General features: G+C 37.8%; 1 protein-coding gene across 1 annotated transcript in view; it reads right to left on the reverse strand.

Moving 5' to 3' along the window:
* RORB (RAR related orphan receptor B) overlaps positions 1-26232 on the reverse strand; it is a 147484-nt gene that overhangs the window by 39135 nt on the left and 82117 nt on the right. The window contains exons 2-3 of the mRNA XM_071801748.1: positions 6749-6834; positions 2325-2466 (exon numbers count right to left, since the gene is read on the reverse strand). Coding sequence (XP_071657849.1) covers positions 2325-2466; positions 6749-6834 — 228 coding nt within the window. The remainder of the gene's footprint in view (positions 1-2324; positions 2467-6748; positions 6835-26232) is intronic.

Consider the following 26232-nt stretch of genomic DNA (forward strand, 5'->3'; position numbering starts at 1 on the left):
ATCCACAGCCTCAATACACAGTGGGTCATAGTTCATTATCTTCCCCCACCACAACACCCCATCTCGCTATAAATTCTGGCTTTCTACTGGGCTAGATCTTGGGATCTCAGAACAAAGGTAGTTGTTAATTGTGTTCTAAAACTAACAAGGGATACATTCAGCAGAATTTATCAGAGCAGAATTTATAAGAGGACATTGCTCTGAAAATATTAATATCTAGGTATTGTGAGGCGTATTTTCCAATGCCGAGTATTTCCACTACAGCTGCAATTGGGATAAATTCAGAATAATTACATTTATTAGCACAGGATGGGCTTGGCTTCCATTTTTGCCACCTCGTAGTTCCACTATAGTCCTCGAGAGCAGTCTGAGCCTACACATGTGGATGAATGTGAAAATCTTGAGCCAGGAAAGAAAAAAAAAAAAAAGGAAGGGCGTAATATGAAAAAGCCATGCCAGAACACCAAGGAGATGTCAGCCTCTTCAATTTATTTGCACTTTTTTTACACTAAGAGTGTTTTTTTTCCTGTTGCCAACATCAGCTTACTTGCAGCCCTTCACACAGGCTGCAAGCAACCTCACATGAACACAGCCTGCCCCTGGAATCAGTCCATTGTGCACTGCACAGCTTTACGTACAATATGCAATGACTGTATTTTGAAAAATATAACTGTGTATTTTCTTCAAATTTAGGGCCTCAGTAATAAAAACAAACACCCACTGTTTATTCTCATTATATATTCATTAATTGGATTCTCCAGCTGCTGTCAATTAGCATCCTGCCTCCGCAAGATAAAAATGAATCTGTTACATGGCTGAGAGGTAAAAAACACATTCAAATTCTCTGTTAAAAAAATCCATACAGCCTATTTTAAACTGGTAAGATATCTTAATATCGTTAAGTATAAATACCCTTATGTAAACAGTGAGAGAAGAAAGTGATGTCTGAAGAATCACTCCTTTTGTCTGTACATAGTGGTCCTGAATTATAGGTTGGGAAGACAGTGCTGTTAATCACATTAAAATGTCCCTGTGATACGTCAAATCATTGAAATATTACTTTCAGGAGGAAAGCACGTGCTGTTAAATTACTGAAATGTTACTACTTTAATCTCCTCCGGGAAGAATCGGGAGCTAAGGCGTCAAGTAAGCTGCATGCTAGGACCAAAAAGAGCTCACAGATTAAAGGCTAGACTGCAATGCTCCTCCCAGACCTGTGAGAGTGGTGAGCAAGTTGTTTAAGCGAGACATGGGACACAGGGAGGTAAGACAACATATTACAGTCCGAATTTAGAATAAGTTTAGAATCTGTGGGCCATCTAAAGAAACTCCTCCATCAACTGCTGTTAATTTCAAAAGGCACATTTTGTGTGAACTTCCTAAGAAAACTGCTGGCAGGCAATCAAAATTAATATAACCTGCCTTCAAAAATATAACGTTTGCTTCTTGTGCTTCCTGACTATTTAAAACGTGTCTGTGAACTGGAGACCCCCCCACACTAGCAGTGGTGGCTGGGGCAGGTCAGCTGTGGGCAGCCTTGCTCTGCAGCTCTGGTGTGGCTGGTGCGTGTTCGGAGCCTGCCTATCATGGCTTGTCACACCACAGCTTGGAAAGTGGATCCAGAGCTCTGCAAGCACCAAAGGATCCTGCTACCAGATACGCTGTGGAGCTTTCACCTGGTGTAGTGCCCATTTTCAGTGCTAAACTATGAAATGCTTCTTCCAGATACCCAGACAGGGTCAGGGGTAAAAGAAATGTCTTTGTTTTTTTTTTTTTTTTTTTAACAGTTTAAAATTTTTAGTCAAAAGCTCTGAATAAAAAAAACCCAACCAAACCAAATCGAACAAATCAGAAAACCCTAATTCTATTCAGGTGTAAGTTTCTTCTTAACTGCCTATTTACTGTCACATACCTCTAGAGATCCCAAGGAAAGGGATGCTTTCACACATCAATATTTAATGTGAAGATAAATGTTAATGTTTAATATAAGAGGTTATTCAAACTGGAATATAAATCTACCTCTCCAGAGGTGACCTTTTTGTGCTTTCGGTCAGAACAACACATTGAAGTTCTGACTCCAACTGTTCCAAACTAATAATACTGCTCTCCATTTTGTGATTTCCCCACCCTCTCCGTTAAAATAGCCTCCTTTGTTAACTGAATGGCAAAGATCCCGTGTCTCACAGCGCGTGCATTACAAAGCAAGGAGCTTCTCCTGCCTTTTTTTTTTTTTTTCCCCAGAAATCTACAGGGAGTTTAAGTAAGTCAGCAGTGAAGAAGAGTTTCAAAGGGTTTAGGCGTGAAGCAGGAATCTGACTCCTTACCATCTCGAGACATTCCCAGGGCAAGACATTTCTGCAGTCGGCAGTGTTGGCAACGATTTCTGTTGGTTCTGTCAATTAAACAGTTTCTCTGCCTTGGGCAGGAGTAGGAGGCATTGTTCTGCTGACTCCTCCGAAAGAATCCCTAGAGGCAAGAGAGACAGAGAGACAGAGTATTACCATGTGCATATATGCGTGTGCATACACACACAGAGAACCGTGTAAACGACTACAATAAACACCTATTTAGTGCAATGCTACTTACACTTTGGCTTTGCAGATGTGCTTTCCCTGTATAGTGAAATTGAATAACATTTCCTTATAACAAGGAGAATCGTGCTTTATTCTGTAAAGAACGTACTTCTACTTTGTTAAAACACGAACAATAATGTTACAGAATGCATTCTTATTGTGCAATAACGACCATATATCATCTAACGCTGCTAGTAAAGGAAAAGCTTGTCAGCATTTGTAAACAGATGACTTAGAAGTACTTTATCTGACAATTTTCTTCCTTTAATGAAAGAGACTGGTAATAACCGGCACTGGCTATGTGTAGCACTGGGAGCTGAAGTCTGCTGTTCAGTTTAACCTGGCAAATGTTGATCTGATCTGGAGGGACCATACACTTCAGGAGTGAAAAGTAATTCAAATTCAAGCATCACAAAAGCACTAGGATTTAATGACTGTATCAAGTAAAGCCAACATACAAAGGAGAAAGCAACACCTCTAGACAGCAGCATGAGAAAGTAATGACTTTTTCCGTTTCAAAGGAATATAACATTATTGATTTTATCTATGTAAAAATTTGTAGCTATTCTATCTCCTAGAAGGTTTTTCTGGCCAGCTGTGGACTACTTGGCTAAAGATTAGAGGGCTAGAAGGAGAGTATTAACCCATATCTATGGCCTCACGTGCTCCCAGCTGCTAAGGACGACACTAAGAGGTACCATCATGGTAGAATTGACACAAAATGGCAGAAATGACAAGAGGAATGAAACCAGGGGGTGAGGATTAGAGAGAGAAGGAAAGAGGGAGAAGGCATTTTATGCTATTCTTTTCTTTCCTGTAAAATAAAGGACAGGTGGAACAACAAGTCCAGAGAGAGAAAAACAAATAATTTTCTTGGTCAATTCGGCATCTTCAGACGCACACAGCTGCAGGGTTGTGTGGTGGCAGAGCCAAAGAATAGCCTAGCCACTACAGAAAGCCATGAGAAGAAAAAGGGCAGAAAGGATCATTACTGCAGTTACATCAGTCATCAGAAGTGGTGTAAAGTGGTTGTGCCTTTCTGGGCTGGTTTACAAGCAAGCTCTGAATGGAGCCAGTAAGCAAGAGCTGATTTCATTTATCAGGCAAAGCCAGTGTTAACTCTGCAAAGGGTGACAGACTGTAGTACCGAGCCACGGTAATCACAGCAGATTTTCGTTTTGGGAGAACGGGAGCAGGAAAACAACAAGATGATAGTGTCACAGGGCTCACTTGGCTTGCTACAGGTAGCGCCTGAATTCTAGCTCCAGTCCTGGTGAACTCAGTGAGGATGATGTGCACTTGTAAGAATATGGATGACCTCTAAGGGAACTCTCAGAAAAACTCTGGTGGGGACTTATCTGATCCTGGCTAACTAAAACTTTTCCTGAAACTGTGGAGGTGAGTTTAATTTAAGGTTAAATGGATGCTAATTGCAGATATTTCTACTGTACTTGCTGAACTTCACAGACAATTTCGGTTGTGGCATCCGAAAGATTTTCTGCTTTAAAGGTTTAGGTTTTAGAAGCTCCTGTGTGGATAGAGATTTGAGAGAACAAATGAATTAAATAACATTTAAAAAACCCACGCAAGCATCTAGCATTGACTGTGCCTTATCCTGGAGTGCTGTTTTTTTCCCATTAAGATTGATATCATCTCAGAAGAATTTGTTTGTTCCTTCTTTACCCCTCTTAGGAAAAAATCAAGGGTTACATAATAAAATTAACCTAGAGCAGGTAATGTATTTTTATGAGGAGATTTTGTACTCTCTCCTGCATAAGATCTAACTATTATCTTACAAAGTACAGACAATCCTTTCATTTCATTTTTAGTTTTTTTTTTTTTTTTTTTACAATATTGGCTATATTTAATGAGAATAATTCTATTTGGAGGAAGGAAGATGAAGTTTATTACTGAGGAGCTACAGCCTTAAAGACAGGTTTCCCAATATTCTCAACACTGACAACAAGTCTTTCTGCATCTCAAACAAGTCACTTTATCCATCACTGACAGAATGGAAATGGTCACAAGAGCTACTGTCTAAGCCATGACAAAAGAGTGGTAGCAAATACTTTGCTCTCGGGGTAGGCAGGAGGAATGATAAAAGGCTGCTTGCAAAAGAAGGAGACACAGACGGGATGGAAACCTGTCTTCAAGTTTCACCCTTTCAGTGATGACAGTGGCAGAGCCACCATTTTCTTCAACGGGTCCAGCACGTTATTCAGTGTATTCAAGCATGCACATGAAACAGCAGTAATATTTATGATGCCCCTTGAGCACTTATAATACGCATTTGCAGCAGCATAGCTAATGTAGGGAGACAAGAGGATTTCCTGTCCCTTGAAGTTGGTAGCACCACCATGGGCAGTACAATCCTTGGATGCTGTGTCCTGAAATGCTGCAGCTGTCTGGTGCCTGGCTTAACATGCGTGCATGCTTCTGCAGCAGTTCTCACCTCTTTCTTCCACACGTGATGGCCCGCTTAATTAATTCAGACTTCTAATGCATTCACACAAAAGGGGCCAGAAATGACCAGTTATTACTACACAGTCAGAGCAAATAGTTATTTAATTGCTCGGCAATGAAGAGCAAAGTTGCACTGTCTGAGACAGTGCTTACCTTAAGAGAGAGCTCTGACGGACTGAGACAGCTCCCATCGGACCTGATGTGAAGGCTGACAGCCTTTTTTCGCAACAAGCTCACAAAACAAGATTAGACTAATTGATCTGATACTGCAAAACTGGCACAAAAACAATGGGGTTAAAACTGTTGTAAGTGGAAGCGAAGCTCTTTATCTCAAAAAGCAGTCTACACATAGAGCTGAGGGGTATCATCTCCTCCTGAGGCACACACAAGGGCCAGCATTAACTTTAATCGTGTCTACAGGAGACTCTTGTCCTAACTGCTCTGTGAGCACTGAGTACTGAGACAAGACACTGTTTTTCTGCTTAAAGCATTTTTCTCCTCTAGCTTTTGTGCCAAATTTTAAGTGTCACATCAATTAACCTAATCCTGTTTCATGGGGTCATAAGAATATGCTTATTTCTAGTCCAGTGTCAAAATAAGACAATGACACACTGCGGGTTCTTCTGTTTACAATTATTAGCTGTTCTGAAATAAATCTGATGTTTGACAAGAAATTGCTCATCAATGTGTCGACTTTAAAAGCTTTCTTTTGGGAATGGGTGCACCCAAATTTTCAGATTTTTCAGATATTCTAAAATTCTGTAAAGCATTAGGTAAATACGGACTTGCCATTGCAGTCTGTAAATACGCACCCACTTTCAAATATGCCATTTTGCATGTTTCCACATAGAAAAAAACCAGAGATACTACCAGTCCATCTTTGCAACTTCACATTTACAGTTAAAACTGAAATACTAACACGCAGTATGAAAATCTGGTTTTCCATGAGTAATGGTATAATTCCTTAGATAATAACATCATAGAGTATTTTTAAAATTGAAAACTGAAGCTTTTCTTCTCTTAGTTGGGAGACTGATTTGTGTTATTTGAACTAATGTCTGGGATAATATGTTAATACAACTAAGCAGCATGGAAGGTTTTTTTGCCTTAAACAAACAAACAAAACTAAACAGAACACACAAAACAAAACCCCCAACAAACACAAAAACCCCCAGGCCTCCAGTGCTCAGCAACTGCCCCAGGCTAGAGTCTATAAGGAAGACAAAGGGTCCTTTTATGCTACGCATAATGTAAGGCATATTTTCTTTTGGAGATTACTGTCTGGCCTGCAGAGAATACAAGGGGCATAAAATGGGACCAAATTGACACCTGTAAACATTTAACGTTATAAACTGGGATACTGCACCAACTTTTAGTGCTACATGTATTGTATAGGAAACAAGGCAAGAAATGCAACTCTTAAGCTGATTTAAGGCAGAACAGGTGTGACTTAGAGTTGCAGGCCTCTGTATCAGCACTCATTCTGCATTAAGTGTGATGAATTCATGTTTCAAATGAGGAGGTAACTCTGAAGACTATTTGATGAAAAGGAAAGCTACTAGTAATATTTGGCATGAAACACATCTATATCAGCAGCAGACTTCACAGCCTTTGGCACCACTTGCTTGAAAGCGTGTAAGAGTGTATTATTATACACAGATGCCTGAGGCTAATGCAGATGCTGATGACTATGCTGTATTAAAATCTCATACCTTGCAGCCTTCACAAGTGATGACTCCATAGTGTATTCCAGAGGACTTATCACCACAAATTTTGCATGGTATCACTTCAATTTGCGCTGAAAAAAGAAAACAAGACAACCATTTTGAGTATATAATTCTATTTAATTTCCTTCTTTCTCAAATGAAGATTTTAAACACTAGACCTAAACAGCAGACGTGTTCACCCCCTTGACAATATACAACTGCTTAGCATTGTACTGTGTGTTTCTGAATGTTTTGATTTGGTGAATTTTAAGTGCTTCACATTCCATAGTTTCTACCATAGCACACAAAACTCTTCAACAATTTAAGATATCTCAGGATTAGCAAGTTTTTCCTCATATACTCATTTTTTTGTTTTTACTCATTAATTTTGTCATCATTATTGTGCCTTTATTCTAGTCAGATATGTTGAGAAGAAATGGAAAAACGTATTTTCTTTCCTGTTCACTTATTTTCCTATGTGGGATGCATGCTTTCCTGCAGTTCTCCTGCCACCTTGGAAGAAGCATCATCCTTGGGAAGGATCAGTACTCCTAGCAGATAAGATACCTTTCCTCCATGCTCAGGCTACAACAGCAGCAATTCTCTGCAACACAAATCACTTATCAGATCTTTGGGTGGCAAAGCTGAGAGCTTGTGTAGTAGGGTTACCCTGAGCAGAGCACAAGGCTTGCCAACCATTAGTACTTCAGTTGGACACATTCAACTCCAACATGGTCTTGGAGGCAGTGAAACAAGATAATTGCCAGATGCTTATCCTAAAATGAGTCTGTCTGTGTAATTAATAAAGTTTACATCTAGAAATACAATTTCCTATGTCATCCCAACTTTCTGAGTTAGTTTCTGTATCCCACTGTGTTTTCATGAACTAAGTGGTGTAGTATTTTTCCCTTCTTGAGAAAGTAACATGCATTAGCCATCTTGGCATGACAGATGCATAAGAAAAAGGGCAATTCCTTACAGAAAAGCATCTGCAGTTCATTGGCAATTTTGCCAGGTTGATCCTGCTCAAAAATTCCTGTGCTTTATGCCCACTGAGATAAGTAAAACATTTAAAGATGCACCTCCAGGTACAGCTGTTTGAGAGGCTAGTTTGAGTAATTGCTCATAGGTTTCTGCTTTACAGTCATATGGAAGGAGGAACGCTCAGCTCTGGGACCACATGCCGCATCATGTTGACAAGCCTCAAAGACATAAGTCAATGTCAGTGGCAGGAACTACAGTGTGAATATGAGGAAATCTTTAGGAAAAGACAAGACAAAAGAAGAAAAAAACCCTCCAAACAATATGAAAGTACTTTTAATATGACTTGCGTATAAAGTTCGTAACTGCAATGGGAACAAAGATGGAAGAACTGATCCTCTGACACTCGTTGCATTTAGCACAGTACTCGTTACTGTGAGCAATCAATAATTCCACGCATGATTTGCAATTATAAGCACTATGTTCATAGTAAATATTTGTGGACCAGGGTCACCAAACGTTAAGGCTTAGGGTTTCAACAAATATGAAATAACTACTTTAGACTTATGACTCTTCAGTTAATTCAAATCCTTATTCAAAACTAACCACTCTATAAATCAGTAAATACAGGTTGACTAGGAAATTGCTACCATGGCACTTTAGAGAGCTCATAGAAGAAGCAGCAGCTTTAGGACACAGAAGGCATTCAAAGAAGTTTGGAATAGAAGACTCTGCTACTGCCTCCTAGGCATTACTTTTTGTTCATAAGAGAGCAGAACAATTTAAGGATTCACAACAGAAAACTTGAGTCATTAATTGTACAAGCCAGATGAAAAAGAAGCCACTGTATTCCCAGAAACATCTTGAATTACTGTAATTAACACCCAGTGTACCAGGTTTCTTTTGCAGATTTAATGATTGTCAGACGCTACTACACCTTTTTCACATCGTATCTTTGTTCAGCTGCCTATAATTTTATGCTGTTTTTCTTCTTCCATTCTCCTCTTTAGACCAACAAACAATTTAGGGTCGTGTATGTCCTACCTTTCTTTACAGCTATTACAAAATAAGCAGCTCACTTCTGAATACCTTGAAAGTGTAAAATGCATTGATTCAGTACAGTTTCCTGAATATTGAAGCTAAAATAGAATGATCTAATAATAGTGGAGTTGCCACAATGATAACTTTCAGCAGCACAGGGGTAGAACTTATTTTTTCCCAGTGTAGTAAATAAGAGGAAGCAAAACTACTTATCTCCACTTTTAAAGTCCTTCCACTTGCTTTCTTACCCATCAACTTCAATAATGTGAATAACAGCTCCTGCCTCTTTTCAAGCAACAACACAGGTCTCAACTGTTCATTTGTCCAATTTTTCAACAAGTGCATTCAGTTTTCATCCTGTCTTGAGACTTATCACTCGATAAAAGCCTGCAAAATCACGGTCACCCTGATGTCTAACAAAACATTTATGATGTTTGGATACATGCTGCATTGTGATTGCTTCTTATCACCAACTCAGTCTTCTCTCATCAGTACCACAGGGTCATCCCATCTCTCTGCGGTATTCATCTCTTATTTTTAAAATAATTTTAAAGTTCTTTGAGACTAGGAACTGCCTCTAGTTTTACATGGCACCCTATAAATTAGAATATCACAATGGAAATTAACTAGTTCTGCATGACTATTAACAATAATCTACAGGTTACCAGTTTACCACCTGGAACCTAATTCATTCTCTCAGGACAAAAGTAAGAAAAGCTGAATTCTGCTAAGGAAGAAAACACAAAATAATTTCACGTATTTGAAATGAACACTTGGATAAAAACAAATATGTACTTAAAACCATCTTCAAACCAAGCATTAGCTATTTTCTCAAATATTGCCCCATGAGAAACAGAAAAGAACACTGAGCTGTGCCTTTTTTTTTTTAACCAGCAAAAAATTTACCCATGGGCACAACATTCATTATCCTAAAGGTAGGATAATAATAAGGTTTCAAGAATTGTTATATTGCTGAAATTAGGAATAAATCTGAAAAGAGGCACACAATTTACTGAATTCCTCTTGAAACAAAGATAGGAGTCAATAAGGCAGCTAATGTGTCTATTGTGTATTTGTGAAGACTGCCACTCACATGCATATGTTGTCTAACAAGAAAAAAGCAAAAAAGCAAAGCTCACGTTTTATATACTCTCAGTTTAACATCTCAGGAACTTCATTCGGGAGAGACAGGACTACAGTCTCCCAGCCCCACAGCTTTAGTTCCAAGAGGGAAAAATACTTGAGATTTCAATATTTAGCTCTTTATCGAAAGAGGCTACTAAAGCATGCTGGACATAAACTTTGACGAGGAAGTCCTCTCTCTGACTTGTTGATTCAGGAGGGATTGCACTTGGAAACATCAAGGCTAATCAGAGAACCAATAGCAAAAAAAAGCAGCTCCTTCACCTTCCAAGAATTCACATCATCCTCAAGCTGAAGTTCTTTGAAAAATGCTAGTAAATTGGCCCAGTTCACTTTCATGTCGCATCCCTAAGTTATTTTAAATTAAACATATTCAGCATCTTTATCTAGTTGCCAACTCTCCTTTTCTTTATCCTGACCCCTGTAAGACAGATTATTTTCCTTGCATGTTACCGTCAATAGAAGTTTCCTCTCTAAGTTATGCTGACAGCTAGGTCTTGGTTTTTCTTTTGCCACTGGATTCTGTGGCTTCACAGCAAGAACTCGGGTGCTTTGCTGAGGATACTAGTTATGTTTTCAGCCTCTGTTGTACCTCATGCAGTGAGAGCTACATAGTTAGCAATACCTCAGCAAGACGATTAATGCCAGCTAATGTTAATTAATGTGTCTGTAGATACATTTGCTGTCAGCCTTACCCCAAATGATCCATTAGAGTAAGAAGGTATGATGGGATTTCTGGCATTTTCACACAGTGATGCACAAAACTCTGAGTCTGGACCCTGGACTTTGTTAAAGCTATGAAGACTGTCAGGTCCACTCTGTCCAGGGTCCTCTCTGCATGTGCGGCAAGGCTGATGATTCCCAAATACACCAGTCCTACAGCTAATGTACAGAGACATACTAATTCCCCAGAAGCAGCAGTTCTTGTGTATCTATATGTCCCACTGGGCACACACACAGTAGATTTGATCTGTACATGACCTGTAAAAAGTTTTCATGAATTTCAAGGTAAGTGGTAGTCCTGGAAACTGGACATTAGGAAATCTGATATATCATTGCCTGAAATAGAAGAGTGGTAGATTAGTACTAAGAAGATTTTTTTCCCCCATAAATCCACACAATTGTCAGGTCAGATTTCTTTCATGGTCTCACACTCTTAGCCCAAGGATTTTTAGCTTATTATTAATGTCACTTGGAAAGTTCTTTGGTGACATGTTTTCTTTCCCCCTTCCTCTTTTATGATTTTACAGTGGAAAAAATAAGAAGAAAAAGCACTGAGTTATACATCAGCTCTTCTAACAGATCAGTTCCGTACTTATTCTAAAGACTATTGGAAAAGAGCCTTTTAAAACCTCAAGTTTCTTCGATGAAAAAAAAGTCTTCATGTAGTTACTCTGTGCATGCTTATTGTGCGCATTTAAAATCTATTTCTTAAAAGGTAAGATCAAACATTGGAAATACACGTGACAATGTCTGTAGAGAGATTAAAAGTTTCAAAATTACATGCTACATATTAGCCTTTTTGTGGGTTTTGCATATGTAGGAAATATGTTTATGCCTGCACTGTAGATATATACTTTCGAAGACTTTTTATATCTGCTTCATGGCCATAATAATGTTTACGGACCATCGTCAAATGCTTTGAAACAGACAGATGAAATAATATGAGTTCAAATGACTATGGCTGCTCCAGAGCTAAAGGTATTCTCCAAACTGCTCATATCATCTGATCTTTTTGTATCTTATTGTTACATACTGATTTTGTAACAAGTCTAGAAATTATGATCTACACAGATTACTTGCCATTACGTTCAGCAAAGAAGGCGAAATTATAGGAAAAATAAAAATAAACACGGTAGAACAACCTGTTCCCATCACAATAATAGCAAATAAGAAAAATTGGTTTTGTTCAAATGCCCTTTCTTTCCTTTTCTGAGTGTAATTACAACGGATCTAGTAGTATTATTTAACAATTTATGAAAAGTAAAAAGTTGCTATGCTCATGATGGTCCAAGGATATAGATGAGATGAGATCTTCAGAAGGATGTAGTATCTTAGACCAAAGGATATACTCTTCTAAAAAGAAATGCTTTTGGACCCCTAGCTTTTTATCACACCTTAGATAGGAGCAAAGGACTCCAAGCTTAAAACAGGTTAAGGATAATTACTCAGACCTGAATTTCATTATGCTAATCAATAAGAAATCTGCAAGATTTGCAAGGTTGGATGATTCTCTGTGGAGCAAAGGTAGTTGTGAGCAAGAGAACTGTAAGTCTTAAGAGCAGTTACATTATATTATGAGATAGCTGATACATACTTATTTTAGATTACCAGTGTGGGTTGTTTTGGTTTTTTGTTTTTTTTTTTTTTGTTTTTTTTTTTTCTGCAGAAGTGATCATTTTTATTAGTTAAAAACATTTGTAAATTAACAGAAAATCTGGATTGCCATGGGGTTATTACAAGACAGTGGTGCTGATGCTGTTTACTGGACTCCAAATAAAAGCTGTGCAGCTTTTTTTGCCAAGAATGGCATCCTAACACTCAACTGAACACCAAAAGGTTAGTAAGATGCCAAAGGCACAGAAATTGCTACCTAGCAGCTTGTTGGTTTCTTTATTTTGGATAAGAGTGGCTGAAGAACCACAAGTGTTTAAGGCTGTCCCGAACTTTTATGAGATGGTTCACAGGCAGGAAAGGCGTCAGAACAGAAGCAGAACTGCCTGTATCCTCTGCAGGGCGGTGATGGATAACACAGACAAGTACAGCCCAGTGTTCAGATCCAAAAAGATGAAAATCAGCTCCCTTGTCAGAAGCTATGACTCAAAGGTCGACCCCTGAAAGGCTGTGGTCAAAGAGGTCAGAAAGGGTTGAAATATCAGTAAACTTTGACAACTCACCTAGCACTCTATAAATCTGTACAGAAGCATTTTCATTGCCTCTCAACATGAATTTCTCTATATTAATCTATTAAGCTCTTTTCCCTAGTAACTCATATGCATGGAAATTACGTGTGTAACTTCAAAGGATGGTGCTACAGTAAAACAAGTTACCACACAACAAAAACAGGTTGCCAAAATTATGATTTGGGCTTCACAGGTGAGTTGAAATCAGAGATATTTAATTAAATTCTCAAAGCATTAGCCTGGGCCCTATATAGCACTCAGAAACTTGCCTTATTCACAAGGAAAGACTGAAGTGCATAATAAATGCAGAATTATTACTGTACAGTTTCTACTTCCCTCAAAGACTCAAGCAATGGTTCTGCTGATACTGCACACTTTCCCTAAAGAGATTATTAAGGTAATCCCAAATATTATACTACCCAAGCTATCTTATATTTGAGCTCATCAGATCCAATGTTCTGCAAATAATCTCTAGCAGCTTTAGGTAGTGTTTATATAAGCTGGCCACGATGGCTATTTAAGCAGTGATGACCATGTTTTCTATGCAATTCTCTACACAGTAAAAGTGTGCTTGTTCAAAAAATAGCAGCCTATTCAGAAAATACATTGCACATGCAGTGTTCCTTGTTGTGACAAGTACACCTAGTATTTACTCTGCCAACCCATTTGATGTAATTTGTGGATGTTTCAGTTAAATAGTTTACAATATAGCAGGTATTTAGCAGGACAAATTATTTTCTGTCCTTACTTGGCTTTACTCAGAAAGCTACTCAGAGTGCGCCCAGTGCTTCTGAATTAGTTTCCTGATTTCAGTCCACTGCTAGTTTTTTTTTTTCTTTTCCCTCTTCTGGATAAATGCACGAATAAACTCTGCAAGTGAAGAGCCCAGATGGTATGATAAATATTTATAGTCCATTTTTCCTGTTGAGAGCTGGCTGAAATTTTCACATAGTACTTAGCACCTAAGTGGGAATCCTTGAAGTGCATATATGCATATATCATTGCTGTACAGTTACAAAGCCTATTAACACTGAGGTGTTGCAGGACCAGGCTCTGAAGACCTTGTTTGCAAGGCTGTGGGATGACACAACCTTATCTTTCCACACACCCAGCCAGTGTTACTGCTTGCGGGAGTGGGGTGGAAACGAACTTAAAACTTACTTCATCTTGCAGTGGAAGGAAGGTGTAGTGTTTAATCTGAGTTCTGTCTGTGGATGTACCCTCTTCTCCAGCTCTTTGCTACCAGACTGCAGATGCAGCACACTCACAATCCTCTCTGCTCACCTGCATTGTTCTGTTTGAACATCCCCAGTTTCCTATACTTCTAGCAACACTTAAACCCAGAATTTGATGCCATGCAAAAACCACCAGGGGAAATGAGGACTGTCACGGAGTTCGGGTCTCCACACAGAACCAGCTGACATGCAGCAATGTGGGTATTCATGACTCAGTTGCCACTATGTGGAGCCTGAAGACAGCCTCTGTATAACCAGAGGCTTCAAGTATAATCCTATTTAGCTCCTCTTCTACAACTGTTTATTTTCTGAACTGCTTCTCAAGCACTTGCTCTGGTAAAGAGAAGAAAGGCTGCACCATAGCCTGGGATGCACAGCTATAAGAAACAGCAACATCATGTGGGATAGGTGTTAGTAGTGCAATATTACAATGCGCTGTGACTGATTAAGGATTTAGGAGGCTTGCTCTCTCTGTGGATAAGTAGAAATTAAGAGTTGCTGGACCCACAAAGAATGCAGCTTCAGAGAAAGTAACAAGTGGGTCAGAACCTTCTTCTGTTGTCCCACCTCTCAAATATTAATCTTTTTCAGTACTGCTACTTTATGCAAAAGTCACCTGAAAATTATGAAATAGTCAGTTTCAAATGCTTTCTTCTTTAGGAAACATGTACGATAACAGAGAAGAATCAAACCACCTAAATCTTTATTCCTGAAAGTTAGTAAGTTATACAGTGCTAGAAATAAATAAAATTTAAAATATGTCGGAAAAATCACTAAGAATCACTTAGAATGAAAAATTATTTTACCTTCATACAAGTGAGCTCAACATTCAAATAACTGGATAAATTACTGGATATTTATGGTTTATATTTTTATATTGTTGTGGAAATCTATAATGATTTTTATTGAGGTCTCCGTATGTTCTACTTTTTATAAACAAAATATTAGAAAAGTAAGGAGATTGAGATTTGAAAAAGTCCAAACCCAATATACACCCAACAGGAATAACTAGTGTCATTTTTAAGATTTCATAGGAAAAAGCCATGTTTAAAATGTCAGCTTAGTAGAAAAAAGCACTTCAAAATCTAATAATTTTTTATCCTGTGTGCACCTTTAAAAAACAAATTTGATTTTCTTTTGTAATGACTGCTACAGCTACCTTAAACATTGCATCTCGGGATACTGTACCCACAGATGGCATTTTACAAGTTATGTAAATGTGATTTAAATTGACTTAAAGACAATGTTAAAGCATACTCGGTGGTTACTGATGGCTTTTGTAGATTTTGAGAAATATTATTTTCCAACTTTTCTCTCTCCTACACATAACATCTTATACAGAAGATACAGAAAAAACTTCTACATCCACAATGATGTGTAAGAAGGTTATGTTTTATATGGTAAGTATTCTGCAGTGGAAAGCACATATAAAATAAGATAATGTTTCTTTTGCTTTATCACTAACCCAATACCTTATTTATCAGGTTAGCATAACTGATTGTCTACACCACATCACTTTATTACCAAAACACTCCTTTTTATATTTACTTGAATATGCATGCCTGTAAGATTAACATTTAATTACATTAATTGATCATATCACCAATTTTCCCCAAATAACGTGTCCCCAGTATGAATTTTTATAGTCTTATCACTTGTAGCAAGCAAATGGTCACAACAGTTACATTTCTGGAAATTTAGTCCTGGGAATTTTGTTTTATCTAAAACTGAAAGGTAGCCCAGCAATATATAGCGCATCATCTGAACATGTACATTTAATTACAGAAAAACCAAAGGAATTTCAGGCAGTCCTGAACACAGAATATCAAGCACTACAGAGTGTGTACCATGAACAAAGGTGTGGGAATGGCACAACAGGAGATCAGAAAGTGTTATTTTGCACATTCATAAGTAAAATTTTTGTCAACATTCCTGTTTTTTCCCTATTCTGACCCTCAACACTCCTATTTCATGGAATGTTTCTCATTCCCAGAATCTCTGTAAATCTATTTGTCCATTACAATTAAAAATGCTTAGTTGGATTGTTTTCTAACTACTTTATGTAAGGTATCTTCACGAAAATTTCAGGTGATTTGAGTAGTGCAATCATATACTTTGATTGATTAACAATACTTCAGTGAACCATGAAGCATGATGCAACTTAAAAACCCAAAGCATTTTAGTAAGCTAAATATATTGTATATTTGCAGCCTTGATAAACCACTAATTAATGCAGCTTTTAATGTTAAATGTTTTACAGCTTAAAGCTTCTTGCCAAAGCAGCTAACTGTAATGCTCAAGGAAAAGTTGAGCGGGAAGAATACATAAGCATAATTTTTGCCTTTATTTTTGTTAATGAGCATGATTCAGTAGCAAAGGCCTTCTTAAAAATGGGTGTTTTTTTTTTTTTTTTTCTTTTTTTGGCTTCTTTTTTCTTCTTTTTCCTTTTAAGAGAGAAAATCATCAAGCTGGCTGCCCAAGGGAAAGAAAGGATGGCAAAATGTATTTCTGCTGGTACAGATTTTGGTTCTGAGTTCACAAAGTAAATTTAGAGTAATTCAACACACTCAATTAGAACTACAGCAGTGCAGCAAAAAAGAGATCTAACTTGCATTGTCTGGGAGTTTATGTAACTGCCATCACAGTCAATGGAATAATTTCCCATCCACTTTCCTGGATCACTTTCCTTACAATACCTTCCCCTGCATCTTAGGCACAATGTAACTCCTACAAGGCAAAATTACAAGAGACATAGGCAACTACAAACAAATAATAAAATTTATTTCAGTCTGAAATGTCTCTGAAATCCTTCTGATATTCCCTTCTTAGAGCTTGTTGAATTTGTTCATATTTTTGATCATCACTATGGATTTTCACTTTTGCACATTTTTATTTAAAATCTTTGCCCTATCTTTTGAAAAGCAATCAAATCAGCTGGAGATATTCTTGGATTTGCATCTGTTGCTGTATGAAAAACGTTATACTACCCAACTGTCTACTTACCAATTTAATCTGCCATCTTTTAACTCAGTAGGAAGAATTAATCTTTAGTAAAACTCCAAGTGTAGTTGTCTCAATCACAGATTTGGTACAGTATGATTAATATTTCCCTATTAATTCTTCATTGGAATACCTTGTATTGTTAAGGAATTGAAGAACAAAAATGTTTCAACTCACCAGTTGCATCGGTTTTTATTCTGGGTTGAATATCACACATTTTGTCGTAAATAAATAAGACTTCTAGGACCAGAGCAGTATTCTTCCTACTACCCTACTTATCCACAGTTATACCTGTGCTGTTGCAAAAGTGGAGTCTTAACAGACTGCAAGACTGCATTAACAAGATTAAATAGAAGAAGCGATAAAGGCATAGGCTGTTCCATTTCATTAAGGAAGGGAGGAATACTGCTGGAGGAACTAAGTAATGAAACAACATTTTCTTTGGATACTGTCTTCAAGTAGAATAAATTTCCTATTTCAGCACAATCATTTAAAAATAATATTTATTTCCTGGAAATTCTGAAAATAAATCTCAGATCCCCTTTACCATCAGTTGTTTTTGTTTCAGATATATATAAGAAATGGAGGATTAGATTGGCAGATGTAAGATGCCAAATTATTACAGACAAAAACCCCATCTTGTGAAATAACACCTATATCCTACCTACCTGCACCCAGAGCTAAAAAATTAATTTCCTTACAGTGTTTTTTAGACTCCAGCATTTTTAGACCTGACTGAACTGTCTCTGTTGGACACTCATTACATTAAAGGAATGTCCCAGTTGCTCTTAGTTTTTATGGCCAGGGGAATTTAGGAGTGAGCTCTAGGTATGAATCTCTAACAGAGTTGCTCAGATTCTGGAACTACTTTTTTTTTTTCTCTTTCTTTTTTCTCCTAGGCTCCCACATTGTCTAGGATTGCATCCTGGTTCACAGGTTATACTTGCAAGGGCATGCAGTGGCTGTCATGCACCAAACATGGTATAGACAAACACGAATCACTACAGGTTTTAAACAGGCTTTCTGTCAAAAACAAAACAGAGCCAAATAAGACATAAGAAGAGAGCACTTTTACAAGACAGCTAATACATTACATACAGTTGCCCTCACTAATTCAGTTCTCCCTTGGGAGTCTTTGTGGGTTTTCTGTGCTTGGAAAGAATTCCCCTCACTTCCCTATTATACATTCCCAGGCTTTTTTGCTGGAAGAGCTCTGCAAGGTTACTTCATTTCCAGGTAACCTTTCCTGTTAAACCATTTTCTCATGTCCTAACCTCTTATATAAAGTACCAGTTGGAATAAGAGGTGATTTAGATTTGAACAGTTCTGTCCTGCCAACTCTGCATATTCATTCCCTTGGAATTTGTGCCAAAGATAAACCAGAGAAGACTTCATTTTCAAGATTCAGTAAGCCTGATACATTCAGAAGACTGTTAATCCTACATACTTTTAAAAAAGAGAAAAGATGCTCAAAATTTCCACCATCTCGGCCACTTTGCTTTGAATGCGTGTTCTGGTTAGTTACAATAGTTGAGGAATTTTATAAAAAAGAAAATGCAAGGGGAAATATTAGGGCAGAGTTCCAAAGTTTACAAAAATAAGGAGAATTACTGAATATTAGGAGAAGTACAGAAAACAAACAAACACATGAGCTGGGAATAGGCAGCCTGAAATAATATTTTTCCAATAACACGGAAAACATTATTTGAAGGATAATAATAAACAGGATAAGTTAATTACTTATAATAACTCATTTAAATCTGCATAAACATTACACAGCTATTTTTTTCATGACTGTTCCTAGAACCAGTCACGTAGGCTATATGTGACGCTGTGGGATTATAATCTTAAATAAGGTCCCAAACTCTCATCTTGCTGCATTTCAAATGAATAAAAATTCCCTGGCTTGCTAAAATAATAGGAATTGCTCGCTCTCTATTAGTTCATAAATGGAAGCCTTTGATGTTATGGGGCATAATTTTTCCTGACTGGATAAATAATTGGTGTATAATTTTCCTCCTGTTGCAACAGCATTTCATTCTGCTGAAGCAGTGATTGCCTAACAAGATTTTTAAGTCTTACTGTTTCATAATATATAACAGTTCCCTATTAGACACACCACTTTCCTCTCAGATAAAAAACATGGATCAAAGAAATGGCCAAAAGAAATGAACAACATTTAAGGGTTCTTTTCCCCTTTTCTCCCTCTCTAATTTGTGTAACTGAAAATTAGTTCTGCATGAGTCAGAAAGAAATCAATAGATTGTTGCCAAATATTACAGACACTTCTGATGCAGGAATTAGTATCAAACTGGTGCTGAGCAATGATTCCAGATGCACTGGATTTCAAATCAAGAATTATCACTTGAGTAGCAGCCTAATAAATCACCCTGAATGTCCTGTCGGGTGTGTTCTGCCCCTATAGGCATGAGGGCTGGCAGAATTTGGATGCAGGCATCTTAGGCAATGTTCACCTTTTGTAATGAGTACTCAGTTCCAGAAGAAAATGGCAATATTTAAGCTCTTACAAAAATATAATGATATGACATAGTTTTCCATTCTAAGTTTGAATTTCTAGGAATGTACTCCACTGACTCTCAGCTGAAAAAAAAAATATATATATATTAAAGAACAATTACAAAAGCTGAACAAATATAAAATGGAAACTCTACTCATCTATAGCACAAAGTAAAGCCAGTTCTGAAATCCAAGCATTGCTGGCTGCCTTCTGACCAGGAAGCTGTCTTATGAGCTCGTTTACTAGCCTTAACCAATAAACAGTCTCAGTTAAAGAGTCATCACACACTTAACTTTCTTTTTAATTGTTTCAACACAAAGGAATTATGGAATCACAGAATCACAGAATAGTCTGGCTTGAAAGACACCTTTAAAGGTCATCTAGTTCAACCTCTATGCAATGAGCATGATACTGTCCTATTTGCACGCTCATGAAAAAATGTTACCTGTGTTCATTTCTGCTTGATGATGTTCAACAGAAAAGAGATTTTTTTTTTAGTGTAAATATTTTTAAGATCAAGAAAGGGACGAATTTGACACCAATAATGCTATGGAATATACCCTTATTCCTTAATGTCCTGACAGTTAATTCTCTCATCAGTCTAATTTGCTCAGCAGTTTATAATATCTTGTAACACAGTCACAGGATTAAGTACAGTAAGGAGGAATGTAAACAATTTATCCCAGTAATCTAGAAAGAAAAGAAATGCTACAAGTTGTTGCACAGCAATGGACTATTACACTACAGTAAAAAAAAACAACCAAACAAACAAAAAAATAACAAACAACAACATTCGAAAAACAAAACACAACCAAGAACCAAAAAGCCCAGACCACAAAAACACCCTACTGAAAAAGTATTCAAATAAAAAAAAAAATCAACTGAATATTAGAGTTTTTTGTACAAACTACAAATACTCAAGGACATGGTCTGCTGGAGCCACCCTGTGCACTCAGGGACTCACAGAGTCCTTCAGCTGTTGTAGGTAAAATCTCTTCTAGGTGATAGCTCTGGTAAAAATGATTTGACTAAACCAAGGACAGTCTGGCCATTGCTTTAAGGACCAATAAATGTGGAGATTAGAAGGGAGGCAGAGTAGGATTCACCTCCATCCAGACACCTTGCTTCTATTAAGAGCAAGCACCAGATGCATCCATAGACAGGAACATTTTTGTCTTGCTGTTCTTGCTGTTTTTATCACAAAGCAGCCGGCTTTGTGAATTAAAAAAATAAGTGCGTGTGTGTGTGTGCTCAAGCAAGACTGTACTGGTTCTGACCCTCATTTGGTGTCAACTGATGCAGGTCTGCTGAAGTCAGTGAAGCTGTGCCAAATTATATTAACTGTGGGTCAGGTCCTCTTCCCATTTATTGCTACATTACATGTCAGTTGAAAAATAAAGAAAAAGAGTGTTATTAAAGAGGCTATAGGTAACTGTGTCACTCTCCTCCTGAAGGCTCCATATATGATACATTTCCCTCGCCTTAACTGCCAAAAAGACAGGAAATTGAGCAGCAGCTTCTGGGTTGTGGCCTTGCACAATTTCAAAGAAGGTGCTTCTGTTCTTTCATTTTAGGAAGTAGGTATTGTCCTTGGGGAATGTGACAAGATGAACCTTGCTCTCTTTTGCTTTGTACATTCTTCAGCCATGCAAGCTCTGATCTACCTTGCAAATGTCCTCTTGGATGTTGGCCTTCCTCCCTTGTGGATACAGAAAAGAAAGAAAAGTCTTGCTGCATCCTGAAATCTTATGATCTGTAAATCTAAGTCTCTGCAGCCCTGGGGACATTTCAACAACGTGAATCAAGTTCTATTCCACTTGCAGGCTAAAAATACAAAAATGGTGAAGCTACCTCCCGGTTTAAAGAAAAATCAATACAAATGTATTGAGAATCCAGGTGCTTTAATCAGGGCTGCTATATATGGGGAAACAACAGAAAAAAGATTAGCACAAGAAATTGGTAGCAGGACTTCCTGTCAGATCTTTTTTTTTTTTTTTTTCCTGGGGAAAGGTAGCACCACCATACTGGCTGTAGCGGAGCCACGAATGAGAGGAAGCATGCTCTAAAGGTCTATTAGTCCACTGTGCAGTGCATTTCAAGTTCAAAGACTTCAGAAATGACAAGAGAGGCTAAACCTTTATGTGCAGAAAAGAAGGATCTTTGGACAGCATTGTAACATTAAGGTGACAGACTTCCTCTGTTGGTATGACCTATAATGACTTTGAAAAACCCTGAATGAGTTTTGAAAACCAATGACTAGATGGTTATCTGCAGAAAATTTGAAGAAAACCACGGACATGTAGGAAATAGCACCTTCGAACGAAACTGAAAGTGCTGACCTCAGAATTTTAGCTAGTCTATTATTATACTTCCCTGTGGAAACTTGCAGCATCCAGGTGACTTGTTCTGAGTGACTTTTTTGTCTTACCACTTCTTATTTCACATTCTAAAGAGTGACAGACTCATCTTGATAAAAAACTCCCTTCCCTAAAATGGATGCTGCTTCTCCTTAGCACAAGTAAGAGAAATTTTGATCTAAACCCATTCAGAAGCGAGTCAGGTAGATTAGACTTATACACTTCAGGTGTTCACAATCCACTTAATCAGACCACCAGAACAATTAGCACTGTTTTAATGATTTCAAATCTCATGTGTCACGTGTTTCATGTGTCACGCCTTATTTGTCACATATCTCGTGTGTCACATGTCTTGTGTCAATCTTTTGCTATTGGATTTTGGCACTGGCGCACGTTGTTTGTCATCAGCTACTGCCTGTGCAACCACTGATTATTTCTATAGGTCCATACACTCTTTCTAGTGTGACTGCAACTACCAGTACTGTGTGTACCTAACAGGGCTCTTTGGGATGCAGAGTGGTTACCTCTAACAGTAGAGCAATTAGGCATATTTTTGTTATATCTGGAGATCAACAGAACTACCACCAAAATTCATATTAGGTTGGGCATAAACAGAGCACTCTCTTCCACTCTGCACCCAATACATAATAATTTGCAGCAGGAGCATACGAGGAGCTGACTCACTCTGCGTTCAGACATGTTCCTGATGATTTGAAGCATGGACAGCCTCAGCCAGAATGCTACGCTCCAATCTTCATTGGTTGCCTAATTTATTGATATTTTTGCTACGATTAAATAGCCAGCAAATGTTGTCTTAATTGAGAGTCACCTTCTGAGAAGCAGGAATACTTTGATGGCTGATTTCAGATTGAGCCCATTGACCATATATTGAGCCCATATATTACTCACTTTTTGCTTGATAGTCTTAATATGAATTACATAATTTGGCTATTTAAAAGTAGATTTATTTGGCTGCATAAGATAAATAGTTACATTCCCAAAATTTTGGCCATTTACAGAAAAGACTAGATTATGTTGGCTACATAAAATGTCTCACAGTGCTTACTCCAATGAACCAAAGTTCAAATACATAATTCTGTATTTAAGTGTGTATGTTATTGCCCCTCCTTTGCCATCCACTGTGACTCTAATAAGCCTGTCAGCTGTTTGTCCATATCTCTTCTTGCTCTAAACTGATATATCAGACTGATCTGAGTCTTCCTCAGGATCCTGGGGGCTGATGGACATCATAAAGAGGAAGTCTGGGCTTTTAAGGACTCTTTTCAGAGTAAGAAAAAAACTTGCTCTGGTGGAGTCTCACTGACCATACATACACGAAAGCTTCACCAGGAACTTGTCAGTTGAACTGCCATACAAACATGGCATGGGGAGAGGGAAAATCAGATTTTACCGTATTTTGTAGCTTTGCTATTGAGGTTCAACAGACTTGATATAAATCAAAGACTGTCTCTTCATGGGCCTGCTAAGCTTATGACACCTCATTCTGTTTCCTAAGTCTTTGTGTCTCCACAATAAATTTCAGTCTTTTGAAGCAACAAAACCATTGTCTCCTGAGAACTTGGTCTGACCTGTTAAGGAAATCTGTGGTTTACAGTGGCTTGTGTCTCAAAAGAAAAGCAGAGGTAAGTTAAAGGTTGTTTTTTTGTCTGTTTGGTTAGTTTTGTTTTTATCTTGAAGAATGCATAAATTGCTTTTTACAGTTCTTTATAAACCAGCAACTAACATATTTTTCTGTAATTGCTGAAGTGACCTGCTAAGAAGAGTAGCCCCTGCATCTCGGAAATAAAAACCAAAGCAGAAGGATTTAAGCAAGTTTGCTAATTAAATAAATTCTATTAAATGGAAATATTTTCAAGAGTTTTATACTAATGCAAGCTTTAGTCTTCAATTATTTAAGTAAACTATGAACTGAAACCTCTTGGTTTTACTCACATAAACAACTGTGACTCCACTACGCTTCCTATAATGTAGTCCACTTTAAACTCTGGATTACACTCCATAACTGTAATGCCTAGTTGGAAACCTAATAAGATGCAGCAGTTTATCTGCCAATGACCACAATCGCCTTCAGTAAGTTAGTGACGCCAGTGTAACTATACATAGTTCAGTCTGAGACCTCTGTATTTCCACTTTAATGTAAGGAAAAAATAAAAAGTCTCTAGCACCTCTGTATTATATGTATCAGCAAATTGTATTTGACTGGCAGGAATGCTGCTTCTGAACTATGCTTGTATCACATCCCTTCAGTCTGCCAAGCCCAACTATTGGAAACAGTGGGGTAAAATGACAAACACAGCAGAATTATTTCAGTGGGGATCTTAAAACTTTCATGAATTTGTACTGCATCCAGCTGAGGGGAGAACGGAGATTTTGTGTCTTACCTTAAACTCAAATCAGCTTTCACAAATGAGAACACTGCCTGCCACGTTATAAGGCCAGCCACACAGAAAGCATCACTGCTGGTTTTGTAATCTTGAATCTCATGCTCATCAGTAATACACAACACAGCACCAAACCTTTCTAAAACAACAAGGCCAGAACTTTGCTTTAATACCTCTGTCAGCACTTCTCCTTTGCACTCCTGAAGATGCAGATTGTGCTATTGACAGAAAGATAGAGTACTTATAAGTGACTCTTCTAAACACTAACACAGGCCTCTATTTCCAAGTGCAGTGTGAATAATAGATGCAGAGGTTAACAAAAACAATGAAAAAAATTAACTACTCACTAATGATCATGCCTGTTGCAGGCAGAAGACGTGTACCTAAGAGTGAACATGAACCACCCAATGTACTGGGCTGCTCTATTAGCTATTATGTTCGATACGATCTTTGAGCATATGACAAAGCTTGTGGCACCATCTTTGAAAGTCCTCCAGGAGGGCATGAAGGAGTAGAGAGAAACTGCAATCAGTATGACAGCTTAATTCTGTCTGGTGACATGAAAGTGGTATTAATTGACACTCAGACACATTAGGGACAGATCAAAAAAACCAAAGAACAGAGACTCCTAAGACTTTGGTGCTCGGACACATGTCTTTTGAGAGCAGTTTGATTCAAAGTGTTATTAGTAAAGCTATATGAAGTGCCTAAACGCTTCCACAGGGTATAAGCAGTCCAGTGATTTGCTATTGGATCTGGCCATTTGTGGACTCGTCACACACAAAAATTGGAAAAGAAAGTACCTTAGGCGCTTTGGGTAACCTATTAAGGGAGGTTTTAATTTTGAAATTTTACCTAATTTCGTTCTCAAGAGCAACAAACCAATAAAACTGTAGTAGTGGCATAAAAATATAGGGGAAGTAGCAAATGAGTTATTCATATATAATCATTAGGTACACCAGAGGTACACATCTGCTTACACTGCCCAAGGCACTCAAGCTTTTTTTTTTTTCTGACAACGCTTTAATGAAGACAGCTGTAACTTCATTAAGATCAAATGGAATACAGTGTTGTCACCCTAGCTGTATAAAACAGATAGTTTGTTTTTGTTTGTTTGCTTTGTTAAAGCTACAGGGGAAAAGAGAACCTATTTGTTAAGTCCAACTGTAAGAGCTAGTATCTGGGATGTGACTACATCAGACACCAAGTAAAATAGCCTCAAACAGCAGTAAAGACCAAAAAATGCAAAATGTTCTAGGCACACAGAACTTTGCGGGACATTTAGTTAATTAGGCAAATGTGCCTGGTACACTAGGAACAATGTGTCAAAACACTTCCACAGGAGATGGTGAGAACCCTCAGTAAGGGGCCCTCACCCCTTTCAGCAACTGATAAAGCCTATCAACATCCACAGGATAAAAGGAAAGAGGAGTATCAAATGAATCACAAGTACATCTTCCTGCTAGGCTAGGGAAATAATGCCTTCTTGTCAGAAGCCTTTCATACGACCATTTTAAAAGAAATGAGAACAAGCTGTAAGGAGAGATGAGACCACCAGTAGAACAGTGGTGTTAGTGTAATTTTTTTGTCACTAGAACAGTGGTGTTAGTGTAATTTTTTTGTCACTGTCACACTGCTCTGTCATTAGGTTGGGTGCACTTTTCTGGCTTCCCCTTCTGGGAGCTCCCAATGTATTTAGTAAAATGAAACATATAAACCTCTATCATCTCCCTCTTAGATTCAAAAGAACCCCTCAAAATAAACAAAACAAGGGACAAAAACCTGATTCATTGTTAATCAGCTTCATAATACATAAAAATGCATGGAAAGAACACTCTGCTTTTTTAGGCCATGAAATATAATCCTTCTTTGCTATTTTTATTGTTCTTGAAAACAATAAAACATATAAC

The sequence above is a fragment of the Patagioenas fasciata genome, chromosome Z (genome assembly GCF_037038585.1).
Source record: "Patagioenas fasciata isolate bPatFas1 chromosome Z, bPatFas1.hap1, whole genome shotgun sequence".
Taxonomy (NCBI): Eukaryota; Metazoa; Chordata; class Aves; order Columbiformes; family Columbidae; genus Patagioenas; species Patagioenas fasciata.